The sequence below is a fragment of the Phalacrocorax carbo genome, chromosome 1 (genome assembly GCF_963921805.1).
Source record: "Phalacrocorax carbo chromosome 1, bPhaCar2.1, whole genome shotgun sequence".
Lineage (NCBI taxonomy): Eukaryota > Metazoa > Chordata > Aves > Suliformes > Phalacrocoracidae > Phalacrocorax > Phalacrocorax carbo.
This window is the reverse complement of record NC_087513.1, coordinates 56,436,899-56,452,420: the sequence shown is the minus strand read 5'-3', so window position 1 is coordinate 56,452,420 and position 15,522 is coordinate 56,436,899. Positions and strand designations below refer to the sequence as shown.

The following is a 15,522-nucleotide window of genomic DNA, read 5'->3' as shown; positions in this document are numbered from 1 at the left end:
GTTTCGTCTCTCGACCACTGGAACATGGGGACAGAGGTTTATTTCACAGAGCAGCTGTCTGTCCATCTTTCTATGTCGAATATATTCATGTGTCTCGTTTCATATCGGTAAACTTGCCACACACAGTATTAGGGGGCTGAGGGTGAGGTATGTCCAGAGTGATACCAGGAATCCTTGTATTAGATTTTAGTTTAAAATAAAACTTTTATTAGCAGAAGCATGTCCTTCCTTCATTCCACCTTTAACTATCAACAGCTGCTTTCTGAAACATTCCTCAGCATTTCATAGAAGTCAGAACTGATTTTTTTTTTTTTCAGAGTCAAACTGAGGACATTCCAGGCAGTAAGATGGACTTGTCTGTAGGTGCGTATGATTTAATTTAAATGCATTTGAAATACGAGATCACGTGTAGTATTTTTACGTGGATGACATGCTGTGCTTTGGAAATGTTGGATCCTTACTTTTCGCACTCATAATAGAAAGGTAGCGTAATTGCATCGGATAGCTTGGCTGTAGCCTTTGAATAGTTACACAGCTGGTGCTGGTATGCAAGATTGGGGTGTATACCTGTACAGGATGGAGCTATAACTTGTGGAAGGGACATCCTATAAGACTGTTTTGATCCATGTAGTTTGTATTCATTATAACTGTTTCAAGAAAGTGAGGGTCCCTTTTCATTTGGTGGAAGAGAAGGACTGGTTTAACTCTTGGCAGTTCGACATCCCAATTACCACAGCTCCATGGAGATGATGTGAGGGAAAAGACTATCTTCTATCATTGATTTCTTCAGTTGCTTGCCTCAGGCTATTATAAGGTATTGCTCAGTGGTAAGTAGATTTTTCACTCTTCATAGCCTCGCCACAAATACTGCACAGCTTAAGGGAGATGGACTGTGTGGAAAATACTATCCTAAATGAGAGTTAGGATTGACCACTTGGATTAATCCCATTTATAATGCCATTTAATCACCTTGGAATTTGTTATGACTTTCTTTGTTGGCAAACTAAGTAGTCAATTCTCACAATTTTTTTTTTATCTTGAAGTTAGATTTAGTTTTGCATTCTGTTCTTCTCTAAATCGTCTCTGAATATTCAATATCACTGTCTTGCAATGGAAATACCACACCTTTCTGAAATCTTCTTCCATTTGAGCTGTTTTCCCTACAGTATTCCTAAGGTATCTATTAAAAAAAGATATGATCCCAATCTGCTGTTCCAAATGTTAATTTTATTTGTTATCAAGTCTTTAAAAGCTTAGTAAGGCTAAAAACTTGTTTAGGATAGTCTTTGATACTTAAAAAGGGGAAGGGGACTTTGTTCCTGTTCCAGGGACTACTTCTGTTCAATTGTTGATTCTTCAGAATCTGCACAATCAGGCATAACACCTCATATCCCTGGCTGCAAAGACAGATCTTGTCCGCTTAAAGGACCTTGCTGCTGTACAAACTCTTCAGTAATTTTGCAGAGAGATGTCCATCGCATTTCCCTAACTGTCAGGAATGTCACAGCAGACACTGATTCCTCCCAGTTACCACATCAAAAGCCAGAGATCTGTAACTCTTGTTCCAAAGGGCTCATAGTAAAAGTAGTAGTAGTATTCTAAGGTCTTATTTAGAACAGTGAATTTCCTCTGTAAATGAGGTATGCCCTGTGGGCTTCAGAGAAGGGTGTGTTTAGTGGTTCTGTGTTTGGAAGAGGTCCCCATATCAGCGCAAATCAGGTTTGTTATGGAGGTGTGGACACCATTGATTCTCAATCTCATGTAATTAGCACTGAGACCCACAGTAACTGTTTAACCTGTTCCATGTTTAAAAAGTTTCATTGCCAAGCTGCTTATTTCCAGCTACTTCTGCATAATAGCAAAAGTTTCTACCTCAGCTGAAACATGGATGCACACAGGCACAAAGTGCTGCTGAAAAGATGGAAAGGACTTGGTAAGAAGGGGAGGTCTGGCTGGAGGAGGTGACAGACTTGGAATCAGTGCTTATTCTGCTGGTGGTTCTAAGTTTCCTATGGCAGACTTGCGTATTCCCTGTCATTTGAATTAATTACTGATGATCCTGTGGTGGTATCTCTGAAGAACCACCTGCAAAAGTAGTTCCATGTCAGGTCACAGTCTGTGGGATCTCTGGATCGACTAAAATCAGTGTTCACAAGTCAAGTGCAGTTAGTTTCAAAATATGTTCTGAAAGTCTTTGCTGTAAGTTAAAATACTGTGGGGCCTGTGATGCAAGCTGGCCATACCTAACATCAAGTATAGAATCCTATTTACTTCTGAGGCATTAGCTGCCAAAGAAGTTAGTGTTCAGGTCTATGACTGACTGTGTGCTAAGCATTAAGTAATCTCACCTTCCAGCATCACGTACATCTACAGTTTGGTGCATCGATCCTGTCTTTGTGGCAACTTTTGGTTTATTTCATTGTCTGATTTCTTCATTTTTTTAAGTCTTAACATCAAATAGTGACTGTAGGGAAGGATATAGTAGCAAGAGCTGTTTGTTCAATTCTCAGATAAATACCACCTTCAGTTTTATGTTTTTACAGATGTCAATACAGTTGACTAATCCAATATGTTCCCCCTGCCCCAGAAAGTAATTTAGTAGTAGATACTGCTTTCCTCTAAAATGTCTTTTATCCTAGTGATGCAATGGCCATATGATTGAAATTGAACCTACACTGTGGGAGCTTCTGGTAGCAGCGGAAAATTAGACAGCACAAGCTCAAACCCTGCAAATGCAAGCAGTGTAAATATTTGTTCTTGATTTGAATAGTAGATTTTAGGGACTACAGGAAGCAGTTCTTGAGAAACTGGCCATTGTGCTATAATTGCAGTTTCTGTGCCATTATGATTCTGCCATACCTCTTCTGTGCCTTTCTAGTATTGTTGACCAAATTATTTCAATATTACTCCTTGGAAGAAGGCTGCTCTGATGTTGACCGTCTCTGCATCGGTGCTGTCACCAGCTTCAGTACTTCCTCATCTGTCTCTGTTGTAATATTACGTGTAATGCTGTAGTTGTCAGGATTTTCTCAACCAAAAAACTTCTTTAATTGGGAATGTCCATTAATCTTTGGTACCAAAGGTAGAGTTGTGGTAGTCAAGACCTACTTGCATGTAATATCAGCTTTAGATTTGGTATTCTAATGCAATCTGAATAGCTGCAGTGTCTCTCAGCTTAGAATCCATTACATTCTTAAAATGTATATCACACTTCATAGAGGATTAAGTAGTTAATTTTCCCAAAATTGCTTTCAGGTGCTGCTCTTAAAGAAGAGATCTAAGAATTTACAAATGCAGAGGACGGTAGCCTGGATTATGCTGATTATAGTTCTCTTCTTTATCTCCAAATTAAGCTTTTGGATCCTTTAGAACTTTCAGCTCTCAAGGCTGTTATGGCCATCAGACCTTCTGAGGAAAGATGGCTGACACTCAGAATATCCAGTGAAATGGTGCTGAAAGGTTGCATGCTTAGTCTTTACATGTTGCACTTCTTTAGGTTTAGTACGCCCATTTGTCATGGTTTAACTCCAGCCAGCAGCTAAGCATCACACAGCTGTTCACTCACTCCCCCCCAGTGGGGTGGGGGAGAGAATTGGAAGGGTAAAAGTGAGAAAACTCATGGGTTGAGATAAAGACAGTTTAACAGGTAAAGCAAAAGCTGCTCACACAAGCAAAGCAAAACAAGGAATTCATTCACTACTTCCCATCAGCAGGCAGGTGTTTAGCTTTCTGCAGGAAAACAGTGCTCTATCATGGATTCACCAAGGGGAGATCATGCTTGACCAACCTGATGGCCTTCTATGATGCTGTGACTAGCTGGGTAGGTGAAGGGAGAGCAGTGGATGTTGTTTATTTTGACTTCAGCAAGCCATTCGACACTGTCTCCCATAGCATCTTCAAAGACAAGCTAAGGAAGTATGAGTTAGATGAGAGGACAGTGATGTGGGTTGAGAACTGGCTGAATGACAGAGCCCAGAGGGCTGTGATCAATGGGGCAGAGTCTGGTTGGAGGCCTGTAACTAGCAGTGTTCCCCAGGGGTCTGTACTGGGTCCAGTCCTGTTCAACATATTCATCAATGACCTGGACAAAGGATTAGAGTGTAACCTCAGCAAGTTCATTGACGATAGCAAGCTAGGAGGAGTGGCTGATACACCAGAAGGCTGTGCTGCCATCCAGTGAGGCCTGGGGAGCTGGGCCAAGGGGAACACGATGAAATTACACAAGAGCAAGTGTAAGGTTCTGCACCTGGGGAGGAACAGCCGCTTGTACCAGTATAGGTTGGGGGTTGACCCTCTGGAAAGCAGCTCCTCTGAGAAGGACTTTGGAGTGCTGGTGGACAGCAAGTTGACCATGAGCCAGCACTGTGCCCTGGTGGCCAAGAAGGCCAACAGTATCCTGGGGTGCATAAAAAGGAATGTGGCCAGCAGGTTGAGGGAGGTTATTCTTCCCCTCTACTCCAGCCTAGTGAAGCCACATCTGGAGTACTGTGTTCAGTTCTGGGCTCCCCAGTTTAAGAAGGACAGGGAACTGCTTGAGCAAGTGCAGTGGAGAGCTACAAAGGTGATCCGGGGACTGGAGCATCTCCCTTATGAGGAAGGTCTTAGAGACCTGGGTTTGTTCAGCCTGGAGAAAAGACGACTGAGGGGGGATCTTATCAATACTTATAAATATCTGAAGGGTGGGTGTCAAGAGGGTGGGACTGGACTCTTTTCAGTAGTGCCCAATGACAGCACAATGGGCAATGGGTTCAAGTTGGAACACAGGAAGTTCCACCTAAATGTGATAAAAAACTTCTTTACTGTGAGGGTGACAGAGCAGTGGAACAGGCTGCCCAGAGAGGTTGTGGAGTATCCTTGCCTGGAAACATTCAAGACCTGCCTGGACACGGTCCTGTGCCCCCTGCTCTAGGTGTGCCTGGTCAAGCAGGGGGGTTGGACGAGGTGATCTCCAGAGGTTCCTTCCAGCCCCTACCATTCTGTGTGATTCTGTGATGTGTAATGGTTTCTTGGGAAGACAAATGCCATAACTCTGTCCCTCCACTTCCTCCTCTTCCCCCAGCTTTATATGCTGGGCATGATGTCATATGGTATAGATCAGTTTGGTATGGTCAGTTGGAGTCAGCTGTCCTGGCTGTGTCCCCTCCCAGCTTCTTGTGCACCTGGCAGGCACGGGGAGCTGAAAAAGTCCTTGACTGGTGTAAGTGCTACTTAGCAACAACTAAAACATCTCCACATTATCAGCACTGTTCTTGGCACAAATCCAAAACATAGCCCCATACTAGTTCCTGTGAAGAAAATTAACTCTCCCAGCTGAAACCAGCATGGTTGCATCCTTGATCCTGGGTAGAGGCATTTGTTATAGTTAGTATTCTGTTTCAAAAGACTAAGAATGTAACAGATCTTCCTAAGGCTTTTCTGTTGCCTCTCTGTTTAGCAGTTTTGCTCTTGTTGCTTATGGCAGTTATTTATGGAAAACTATAAGCTGTTTTGCTCAGCCTTTGTCTACATCTAAACCTTAAAAGTTGGACTTACTTATGAGGTAGGCATGTTCTTCAAGTGGTTTTCAGTCAGGATTACAACATACCAGGTTTTACTAACTACATAACTACTAGCATGAAATTTTCCCAGTTTATGGATAAATGTACATTGATCTCGGAGTTAAAACTGTGCTTGGAGGCCACACATACCAAAGAAAACTTTTGCTTTGGTATGCACAGAGCACCATAGCTCTGATCATCAACAGGTCCAGTTGTCAGTAAGTAGTTCTTACTATGTGGGTCTCAGTCTCCTTCTTTGAAAAATGTGTTGCTTTCATTGCAAGGTGCTGGAGTGACACTTTTGTTTCCTGACCAAGAGAAAAAAGAGATGGATCAACAGCATGCCTGAGGCAGATCTACTTCCTCTTCTATTTTTCTATCAAATCCCTTCAATGTATAGACTCTTTTACTCAGAAAACAGGATACAACCTTTTTTCATTGAAATCTCTCCTAATATGTAAGTCCCGAGGCATGGAGTTTGCTATAGTAAATAGCTTGTCAGAACCACTTGATATTTTATCTTTTCCTTACCTCTATTTAACAACCACCTTTGTCTTCTGAATTTTTTAATGTATTAGTTGCAACCTCTGCAGATCACGGAATTCTCAAATCACCTGCAAAGAATGGGAAATTCATTTCCAATTTTTTTTGATTCAAATGCAATTCATGCAGCTGTCTATTGTAAATATATTACAAAGCCATAACCTGATTTAGCATTCAGTTGCAACACCTCAATATCTAGCTGGTTCTTGCTCAGTAGGCTTAGATGATGTAAATTTAAGGCAAAGGTGTAAAACCAGTATCTTTAAAATGTTTTTGGTTTTGTGGTCAAGCAGAAAACATGTTTGAAATGGGTTTTTCCCATTTGGGTTGTCCCACTGGATGGATGTATTTTCACCAGATTGAGTCTCTTGTTTGCAAATGTTTTAGGTAACTTTTCTCAACAGCAGTTTCTGTGTCCTATCTCCCAGTACAGGATCAAGTTACATCATTTTTGTATAGAATTCAGATTTGTTTTCTTTCTTTTTAAGCCGTGTGCATGTGGTGGGGGACATGTATTTATAGGGTTTTTTCCTCATTGGGGTGTGAATGTCGTCTTCTAAGCTCTTATTTCATTTGGCATTTTTCACGGTGTTTCTCACAGCTGTTAATAGTGGGGGAAATCCAAGAACTGATGGAGTGTCTTCTTTTATGAAGATTGTTGGACTTTTAACCTCTTCTACATTTCTGCATGTATGTGAAATACATGTGCATTTGTGCACAAGTGTTCTTGCCTGCTGCAGAGGGTAAAATTCAAACTTCTCAGATTTTAACAGTCATCTTGTACTATGTAAGGTAAAGCTAGTCTTTGGCCACCTGCATTATTTATGGCTTTTGTTGTCAAGTGCAAAAGACAGAATCATGTGACAGGTTTCCAGGTTGCATTAGAATTTTCTGTGAACGGGATAAATATAAATGAATGCTATCATCTCTCTTAGCAAGGCCTCGTTTGTATTAAGGTTTAAGTAGCTGCCTCAGCACTAAGTGGCATGCATGTCTCTGCTTGAAGCCTTTAAAGGTGCTGTTTAATGCTCTACATGTTATTTAGCAAGCCATTTTATAAGGCATCATTTAGTCATGTTTGAGGAGTTGATTGGGTCATCAGGATAACTGAAGAGACAAAAGGGTGTTTCTGCAGCTTAGTGATCTTGTGTTGGCATTGACCCAGTTTCATTTCAGATAGTGACGCAACTCTGTCTCACTTTCAGTTTCTTTTCAAGCAACTAACGGACAGGGCTTCCTGTCTAGAATTAAAGCGCACAGGCCTTTTGGTAGTGCATTGCTGGCATTGTGTATAGTTGTTAGATGTAGATATTGACAGGATTGAGATGTACGTGACATTTTGTGACTGCTTTTGCAGAGCCAGTTCTAGCTTTTTAGGATATGTTAGAAAGGGATGAGCTCATCCAGGTCAGTGTGACTCCAGGTACGAGCCAAGATATGTAGGTGATTTGTCAAGTGTTTTTGTGATAAGTGATGTTGAAGGCATCTGAGGGGATGAAGCTGGATCAACTTTGAAAGCTGTGCCAGCAAGAAAAACCCATGTAATTAGTGGTTGATTTCATAGGTTCTTGGCCACAGCACACCTATGAATATTAATAGTTTGTGATTGGACATTAAGAAGAGATGCTGACTCTGAGAAGCTTTCTTTGAAGGCATCAGGGTGATTTGCTGTCTGCTCTGTTTGATAAAGACTTAGCGTTTTGTCAGTGGTTGGGCAGGCTATCTATTACCAACTTCCTTTTGGAAGTGTCATAGATTTTGGTTAACTGTGGTGACAGGTTTTTTTAAACTGTTCTGGGAAGGGCCATCTGTGCTACTGAATGAAATAATTTAAAACTAAAAATACCAGTAAAGCTCATTTCCATCACGTCTATATTTTAAAACGAAGATGTTTTCTGTCTACTTCAACATAACAATATGCATCTGATAAATTACAGGTGCCAAATATGACCAAAACAATTGTTCTTGGCAGCAGCTCAGTGTGTAAGGTAGAAAACTTCCTACAGTCAGCACTTGGCTGATAAGTTTATAGAGAAAGATGATGTCTTGTTTACTGTGTATGTTACAGTTTGATCATCTGTCATTATCCCCTCCTCCTGTTCCACCAGATTACTCACTAAACAATGGCAGGAGACTGGGGGGGAGTGTTTGAAAAGTGTGTCTGTTACTGGTTGTGTAACCATTGCATACGGGCTGAGGGAGATTGGTTGCCTGTATGGAGGTTATGCTATACCAGGTGATCTGTGGTGTTCAAGAGTTAAATTCATGTGGTTGTAGGAGAGTTGTGATCAAATTATATGCGTGGTTTTGCAGTTTGAGAAATTGTTTCTCAATGCCAAATCCAGTAAAGGCTAAGTAGAATATATGGAAAACTTAAATAGTGGTGTCTCTATAGATATTGAATACCAATAAGTAACAGTGTGAGTTTTGGAAGACATTGAGAATGATGTATAAATTAATGTCATTAGCTGAGCTGGGCTGCTGTAGGAATGCATATGTTTTTATCTGTATGTAAATTTTGAGAAATAATTCACACTAAACTCTCTAAATTGGCTTGTTCAGTTGTAAAAATGAAACTTCCTACTTTAATTTTTCAGCATCTTTTAATAGCAGCTGTAGCCACACTGAATTTCAAGACAGATCTAATTTGTACCCTGATCTTAAAGATACTTTCTTTGGCTGTGAACCTGCTGTCATGAAATGTGGTAGAGATAACTGGCGCTAATTTTGCTGCCTTTCTTGTTTTTACAGGTGGTCTCCCAGATAAGAAGTTTGAGGTAGACAAACGAGCCATGAATCTCGGGGATTTTAATGACATGATGAGAAAGGATCGGTCTGGGTTCCGTCCACCTAATTCCAAAGACATGGGAACCACAGATAGTGGGCCTTATTTTGAGAAGGTGAGAAATATCTTTAGATAAATTAATATCACCCTCTGTGTTCGAGGTCCTGGTTTTCCCCTGTTCCTCTGGAACTGCTAAAAATTCAGTAACCTTGGACAAACCCAATAATAAAAGGTGTGTGGGAGTTAGGTTTGTAGAATGAATGTGTATATAAAACAGAAGTGTCAGATGTGCATAGACAAACTAATTTATCTGGGGAGAATGAGGCTTTTTATTCTAGAACAGACTGCTCTTAATATGGACAGAAAGAAATTCCTGTGTTTTTCATGGAAGGGTAAACTACTAGTAGCAATGAAATTCATTATAGAACCTAGAGAATCATCACAATGATTCTTTTGGCTATGGACTACAATCATCTACTGTAAAAAATCGGTTTAGATCTAAGTAAACATAAGTAATCACAGTCTTCAGATTTTTTTTCCTGCTTTCATGTCTGTCGTTTATTAGAAACACCCTTTCTAAATTCCGCAAGCCCTTATGCTGTATGTCTGTGTACTGTAAGCTTCTGTATGACATCTGTTTCTCTGTGACATCTGTTGTATGTTGTGGTAGTGTTTCTTTCATATTCTTGCCTATTTTAAATAGAATATTTCACTGTTATTATCGGGCATTAATTGCTTCACATTATGAATTGGAGAGTGTCCAACAAATTCAGAATGCTTATGGGGTTTTTTAATACAGTTTAAGATTATCACGTTTAAATGGAAAAGAAATTTGGTTTAAAAATTCTGAAGGCATGTTACTGTCAATGAATTTAACTCCTCCATTTTGGTATAACAGGCCCAAAAACAGTTTTGCCAACTCCCTCTGGTGGCCTAATTAATAAATACCACTAGCAGAGCTAATGCATTCCTAACAAATCACATTCGTAGGTGTGTGCTAACATTAGGAATTCATTCAAGGTTTATTTCTGTAGTGCTAATAGCCACTGTCAGAAACAAACTTCATGAGAGTTCAAAATGTATTTCTAAAGAGAAACCTTTAGGAATTTTTTATCTCCTTGGACCAAAATCTTAACTGTCAAATGATCTTTTGAGTGAGAAGTTTTGTCCTTGTAACTGCTATTACAAATTAACTTTGCTTCTTCCTAGTCACTCACCGTCCCTCTTTCTCTCCTCTTGCGTTCTGTTGCTTCACTAACCAACTCCTGCTGTTGGCTAACTGCTGCTTCAGCTGACTTTGCCTTTCTCCAATCAAGATGGGTGCCTTGGGGATGAGGCTCCCTGCTCTCCCTTCTCCCCTTCTCCCAGCTACAAGCTGTCTCCCTCTGGTTCCACACTATCCAACGTCGGCCTTGGGGCAATCGGCTCAGGGCTCAGTCCCCAAAACTTCGCTGCTAGACAAGTAAGCAGGCCACCTTATAAGATGCATTGTTATAAGGCTGCAACCTGGGCTTAATCCTGGTTAGTCGGTTGCTTGCATTTGTTTTCCTACTAAATAAATAAATATTGTTAATGGAAATTTCAGCTTTTAGCTTAATTACCAGGCCATTGAGAATCAATCCACTTTGGTTCCTATCATCAAAATGTATTCCATCTGTTCTTGTTGGCCTCTTACTTCCTGACTCACAGTGCAGCAGCAGATAGATGTGCTTTTCAGAAGTCATGAAGTTGGTGACAACCTTTCTATTTTAACTGCTGTTTTAAAACCCAGTGAGAGGCTGTTGATTTGCCCCACCACCCCGATACTGAATTTTTGCATACTACACCCCAATGACCTTCTATGTAGAAGTGTGCCTTTAAAAAAATTGCAATCATTTTGCATTGTGCCTATTCCTTTCTCCCTTCCCCACAGCCCAAAGAAATAATTGAGTTAGCAGTGTTTAAAATCTCTTGAAGTAGCAGTATTTTTGTTCTCTATACAAGGGAATGGTGGGGAAGAAATGAAGTGGATAACTGCAGTTTTGAAGGATTTATGGCTATTATGTTTTTCATTATGCTGGAAGAAAATGTTTCAGGAATACTAGGAAATGAAAGAATAGAACCTAAGTATTGCAACTGGACTAGCTTACATAGTCACATGCCTAACATGATGGTGTTTCTTTGTGTTGTCTTTCTGTTTCTATGTGACACGGTCAGTGTTCAACATCAGATTAAGTCCAAACTTTGCAGACACGTTCTTGGATTTGGTGTGCAGAACTCTGAGCTTTAGGGAGGGCTGAAAGTGTAGCTGCAGCTTCAAGCCCCTTAAAAATTTTAATGTGTAGTTGACCCCAGTCAGTTCTTTCCAGAATAAAAATTCTTTTGTCTCTTGGGCTTTTTTGTTCATCCTTCTACATGCTTACTATGACATCTTGAGTTGCTTGTGAAAGAGAAGATATATTAGGAAGGTGAAATGTGATGTAGGTGAATGAGGCAATCCATAATGCGGCCAGTATAGAAGCAGGCTGAGAGACTTCTGTTTCAGCAAAAGGATAGTGGAGAATGCCCAGTGTTATGGTAGAAGGGAGGCAAAGTTTATGAAATCTTGGTGTGTAAGGGAAGGAAAGGTTTTGGAGAAGGTCTGCACAATCTCAGTTTGGAAAAAAATTGGATTTATGTTGGATACAGCAGTGCTAGCATGGAGAGGGAGAACAGAGAGTGATGGCTGATGGATGGAAAATGTACTGTTTAGAACTTCAGGTATCCAAGGATCATAAACACCCAGATATTCAGCAGAAGATGAGAAGTTCTGAGGGTCTTGAAAATGAAAGGACAGAATGATGGCCCATAAGGACTTTTTGCAGTACAAGCTTCAGCTTTTAGAAGCAACAGCATGGGACTGTTAGTGTAGAAGACTCCATAACATTTCCCGTGGCCTTTGTTGAAAGATGTTACAAATAAAGACAGTCTGCTGAGAGGCTGAAGTAGTGAAACATGATCACAAATTTTCTTTGGTCTTTTTCATGCAGTAGAGTTTATTATTACCGAAGTTGCTTATTAAACAGTAAATACTTCTCATTAAAAAATTTAAAAGAAACAGCAAGTATTCTTGTGTTAGAAAAGTAAATCACTGGGAGAAAAAAAAAAACCCACATACATTTTTTTTCTCACTTCAAAATTTTCCTGCTCTTCAATTTAGTTGGGGGGGAAAGAAAAAGAAAAGCATCCCAATCCAGAATGCTGAAATTTTCACATCAGAAGGAAAACTTTTTATTAAAACTTTAATTCTAATTTCAGTTAGTGAAAGGCCTGCAGAGAAAGTAATAGGTTTGTGAGTGATATCTCAACAACCTACTCGGAAAAAGTACCTGACTTTTCTAAAATGGTGGCCCACAGTTCTTGTTGACACAGCCCTGCCATCCTTTTAAGCCGATGGAATGTTTGGGAGTTTTTCTGAGCATGTTGTTTGTACCCGAAGTTTCCATTTCCCAACATATAAAGTGCAAAATATAAAACATTAGGTTTGATTTGTGCTTTGAAATAAGAGGATGAACATGAATTGTCAATGTAGAGGAGAAAGCCTGCTTCATGACGATGTAGTACAGCACTTTTGACCCAGGTAGGATATTACTGATTTAGGGCAAACATCTCAGTAATTATAAGGGTACTCTCTTTAAGTCAGTACTTGCCTCATTGTTAATATGTAGTTAATAGCATAGAAATCCATTATCCTGAAAGATTCATCTTCTCACTACTGCTTTAATTTTATAGGGTGGCAATCATGGTTTGTTTGGAAACAGCACAGCACAATCGAGGGGCATGCACACACCAGTGCAGCCACTAAATCCTTCCCCCAATATCCGGGCGCAAGTGCCTCCCCAATTTCTTTCTCCCCAGGTAAGGAATTTATAGTAACTGGTTACTTGTAAAAAGTAGAGCTACGGCCTTCAGAGCACATCATTGAGGTTACTTATACATTATCTTAGACTTGACTTGATGTTAAGAAATCAAAAACTTAGGTAAGATAAAAAAATTAAAATTCATAGATGAAAGTTCTTAAAACTCAGTGCAGAAGGATTAGCCTTCTTTCTTATTCCAAGGCAGTTGATGGTAAATGCTTGCTACCGGTATTTTTAAGCCTGAAAGTGGATTCAGGAATCCTGTGTCTTACACAGGCTTTTGCAAAGTATTTTAAAAACAACAAGCAAAAAAAGTGAAAGCTGACAGTTTTTCCTCAAGCATGACAGGTTGCTTAATTTTTTCAAGCAGTCTTGTCCTGTCCTTCCTGCCCCCATGAAAGAGAGAGGCCTGACGAAGGGCTACACATTGCATTTACATTGCACTAAGACTTCAGGGTCTCCAAATGCACAAGTTTATCTTTTGCTTTGGAGTTGATGAAGACTTGTGGAGATTCTCTTGAGTTCTACTTGCGTAACTCTCAAATAACGCAGGGAGAAATGGGGGGATTCTTCTCCACCTACTCCTCTCTTTTACTATAGCTTATTCAGCATACAAATAAATTAACTCTTTCTGTGAGGCACTGTTTCTTTGCTCCAGTGACTGCCTGAATGCCTTTCTTTTCCCTTGTCAAGCAGTACGTTTTTAACGTGATAATGCAGTACTGTGATTACTGGTTAGCTGCATATATATCAGCGTTTTAATTTAGTGCAGTCTCTAGCGACCAATTGGTTGGGGGAGGAACCTTTGTCTGTGTGTCTGCATCTGCGCTTGTAATCCTGTATATTGTCAATCAAGTGAGGAATTCACTCTGCTCAAGTCATAGATTGTGCATGTTTAAATGTGATGTGTTAATAAATCTGTAATGTCTTTCCTGGAACACCATTTAAGATTGGTGTCATACCTATTCCTTTATAGAAATACTTCTACTTCATCATCTTTTCTCATAGCAGTGCATTTCTTGAGGATTGTAACTGGTTTCCATGCAGGTTTCGGCCTCCATGCTCAAACAGTTTCCCAACAGTGGCTTGAATCCTGGTCTTTTCAATATGGGCCCCCAGCTTTCTCCACAACAGATTGCCATGCTGAGCCAGCTTCCACAGATTCCCCAGTTTCAATTAGTAAGTAGCTAGTAATCTTGTGAAACAGACTGTTTACATATTGTCTGCTGAAAGAGTTTTCTTTTTGTTTGCTCTAATTCTGTTTCATTCTACTGATCTTGTGTTATTTTTGTACAAGCATTCCCTCCTTGTTGTACAGGAAAATACAGCCCTGTTAGAGGGCAGCAGATAAACTGAACAGGCCTGTGTAATTATTGTGAATGTTGCAGTGGGTTAGTAATGATTCTGAGCAATGTCTTTGTACAGAAATCACTTGTTTGTTGATTTTTTGATGAAGTTTTCTTCAACCTTGTAGTCATAGTGATGGTAATAAAGCAGGTACTAGTAATATTGTTGCATGATGTTAAATTGGAAATAAGTGAAGGATATAGTATTCTTCTGATGCGTTTTATTCTGATGCGCTGTCCTTTTTTTTTTTTTGAGTGTGTGGAATGAGAAACGGTTTAGCTAAGTTCTGAGCAAAGCATTTCCTAGTGAGTAGCTCCTGGCAATTATATTTCACTCGATAAGCTCTGTGTTTTTACTTTTCCCACCCCCACTTATCTTGTAGGCATGTCAGCTCCTCCTTCAGCAGCAGCAGCAGCAGCAGCAGCTGTTACAGAGCCAGAGGAAGTTATCTCAGGCTGTGCGACAACAGCAGGAGCAACAGGTGTGACACTGTTTTTGTCAATCATACAAACTGTAAAGTGCGCTGGGAAAATGCAGTCTACAGCAAAGACAGTGCTGGCTTTAGTAATGTCATCTGCTCTCTTCAGTTTGCAATTCTCAGAGAGCAAGGTCCTTTGGATCTCTTTCAAGTCACTGTTTCTTCATGTTAACTGGAATTCTGTGTTACAGTATAGGATAAATCATCCCTATTTTTTTCTTTCGTTTGCAGATTGCTCGTATGGTGAGTGCCCTCCAGCAGCAGCAGCAGAGGCAGCCTGGTATGAAGCATTCACCATCCCACCCTGTTGGGCCGAAGCCACATTTAGACAGCATGGTACCCAATCCTTTGAATGTGGGTCTCTCAGATTTACAGACCAAAGGGCAAATACCTGGATACGGTTCAGGTAAGTGCTCTGTGGAAAGAGATTTGGTGCATTGCCTATAGTTACCATAATATGGTAATTGTGTTACCGTATTAGCCAGTTATGTCTGGGTCCAGAAATCAGTAATTTATGTATAAGCACCAGAGCAAAGGTTACAGCAAGTGTTGACTCTTGATCAAATTGCATTGTTTTTCATTGCATGGGAAGAAGTCAAACCTAATAAGGAAAGTGTGTGACATACTGACCGAACAAGCTCATTTGGAAGTTGCCCCTTGAATATTTCATTTTTTACTGTTGATTTTTTTTTTTTAATTTCTTATGATTCCCTGTTTGAAGATATTTAAACCAAAAAGAGTGAATGACAGTAGAATTTTGTTGGTTTCACAGGCTTTGGCTCAAGTGGCATGGATTATGGCATGGTGGGAGGGAAAGAGGCTGGAACAGAATCCCGCTTTAAGCAGTGGACTATGATGGAAGGGCTGCCCTCTGTGGCTTCACAAGATGCCAATATGCACAAAAATGGTAAGAAGGGGACTGGCTATTTTGGGAATGCTCCTACAGTATCATAT

At 40.2% G+C, this 15,522-nt stretch overlaps 1 protein-coding gene across 11 annotated transcripts in view; it reads left to right on the top strand.

The window, feature by feature from the left end:
* The window catches only part of TNRC6B (trinucleotide repeat containing adaptor 6B), a 149,170-nt gene that overhangs the window by 107,831 nt on the left and 25,817 nt on the right, over nt 1-15,522 (top strand). For 10 of the 11 annotated variants that reach the window (XM_064453736.1, XM_064453707.1, XM_064453744.1 and 7 more), the window contains 7 exons: nt 318-363; nt 8,832-8,980; nt 12,616-12,741; nt 13,791-13,922; nt 14,473-14,571; nt 14,800-14,974; nt 15,341-15,475. In XM_064453736.1, coding sequence (XP_064309806.1) covers nt 318-363; nt 8,832-8,980; nt 12,616-12,741; nt 13,791-13,922; nt 14,473-14,571; nt 14,800-14,974; nt 15,341-15,475 — 862 coding nt within the window. The remainder of the gene's footprint in view (nt 1-317; nt 364-8,831; nt 8,981-12,615; nt 12,742-13,790; nt 13,923-14,472; nt 14,572-14,799; nt 14,975-15,340; nt 15,476-15,522) is intronic. The other variant, XM_064453729.1, reaches the window with a different exon arrangement.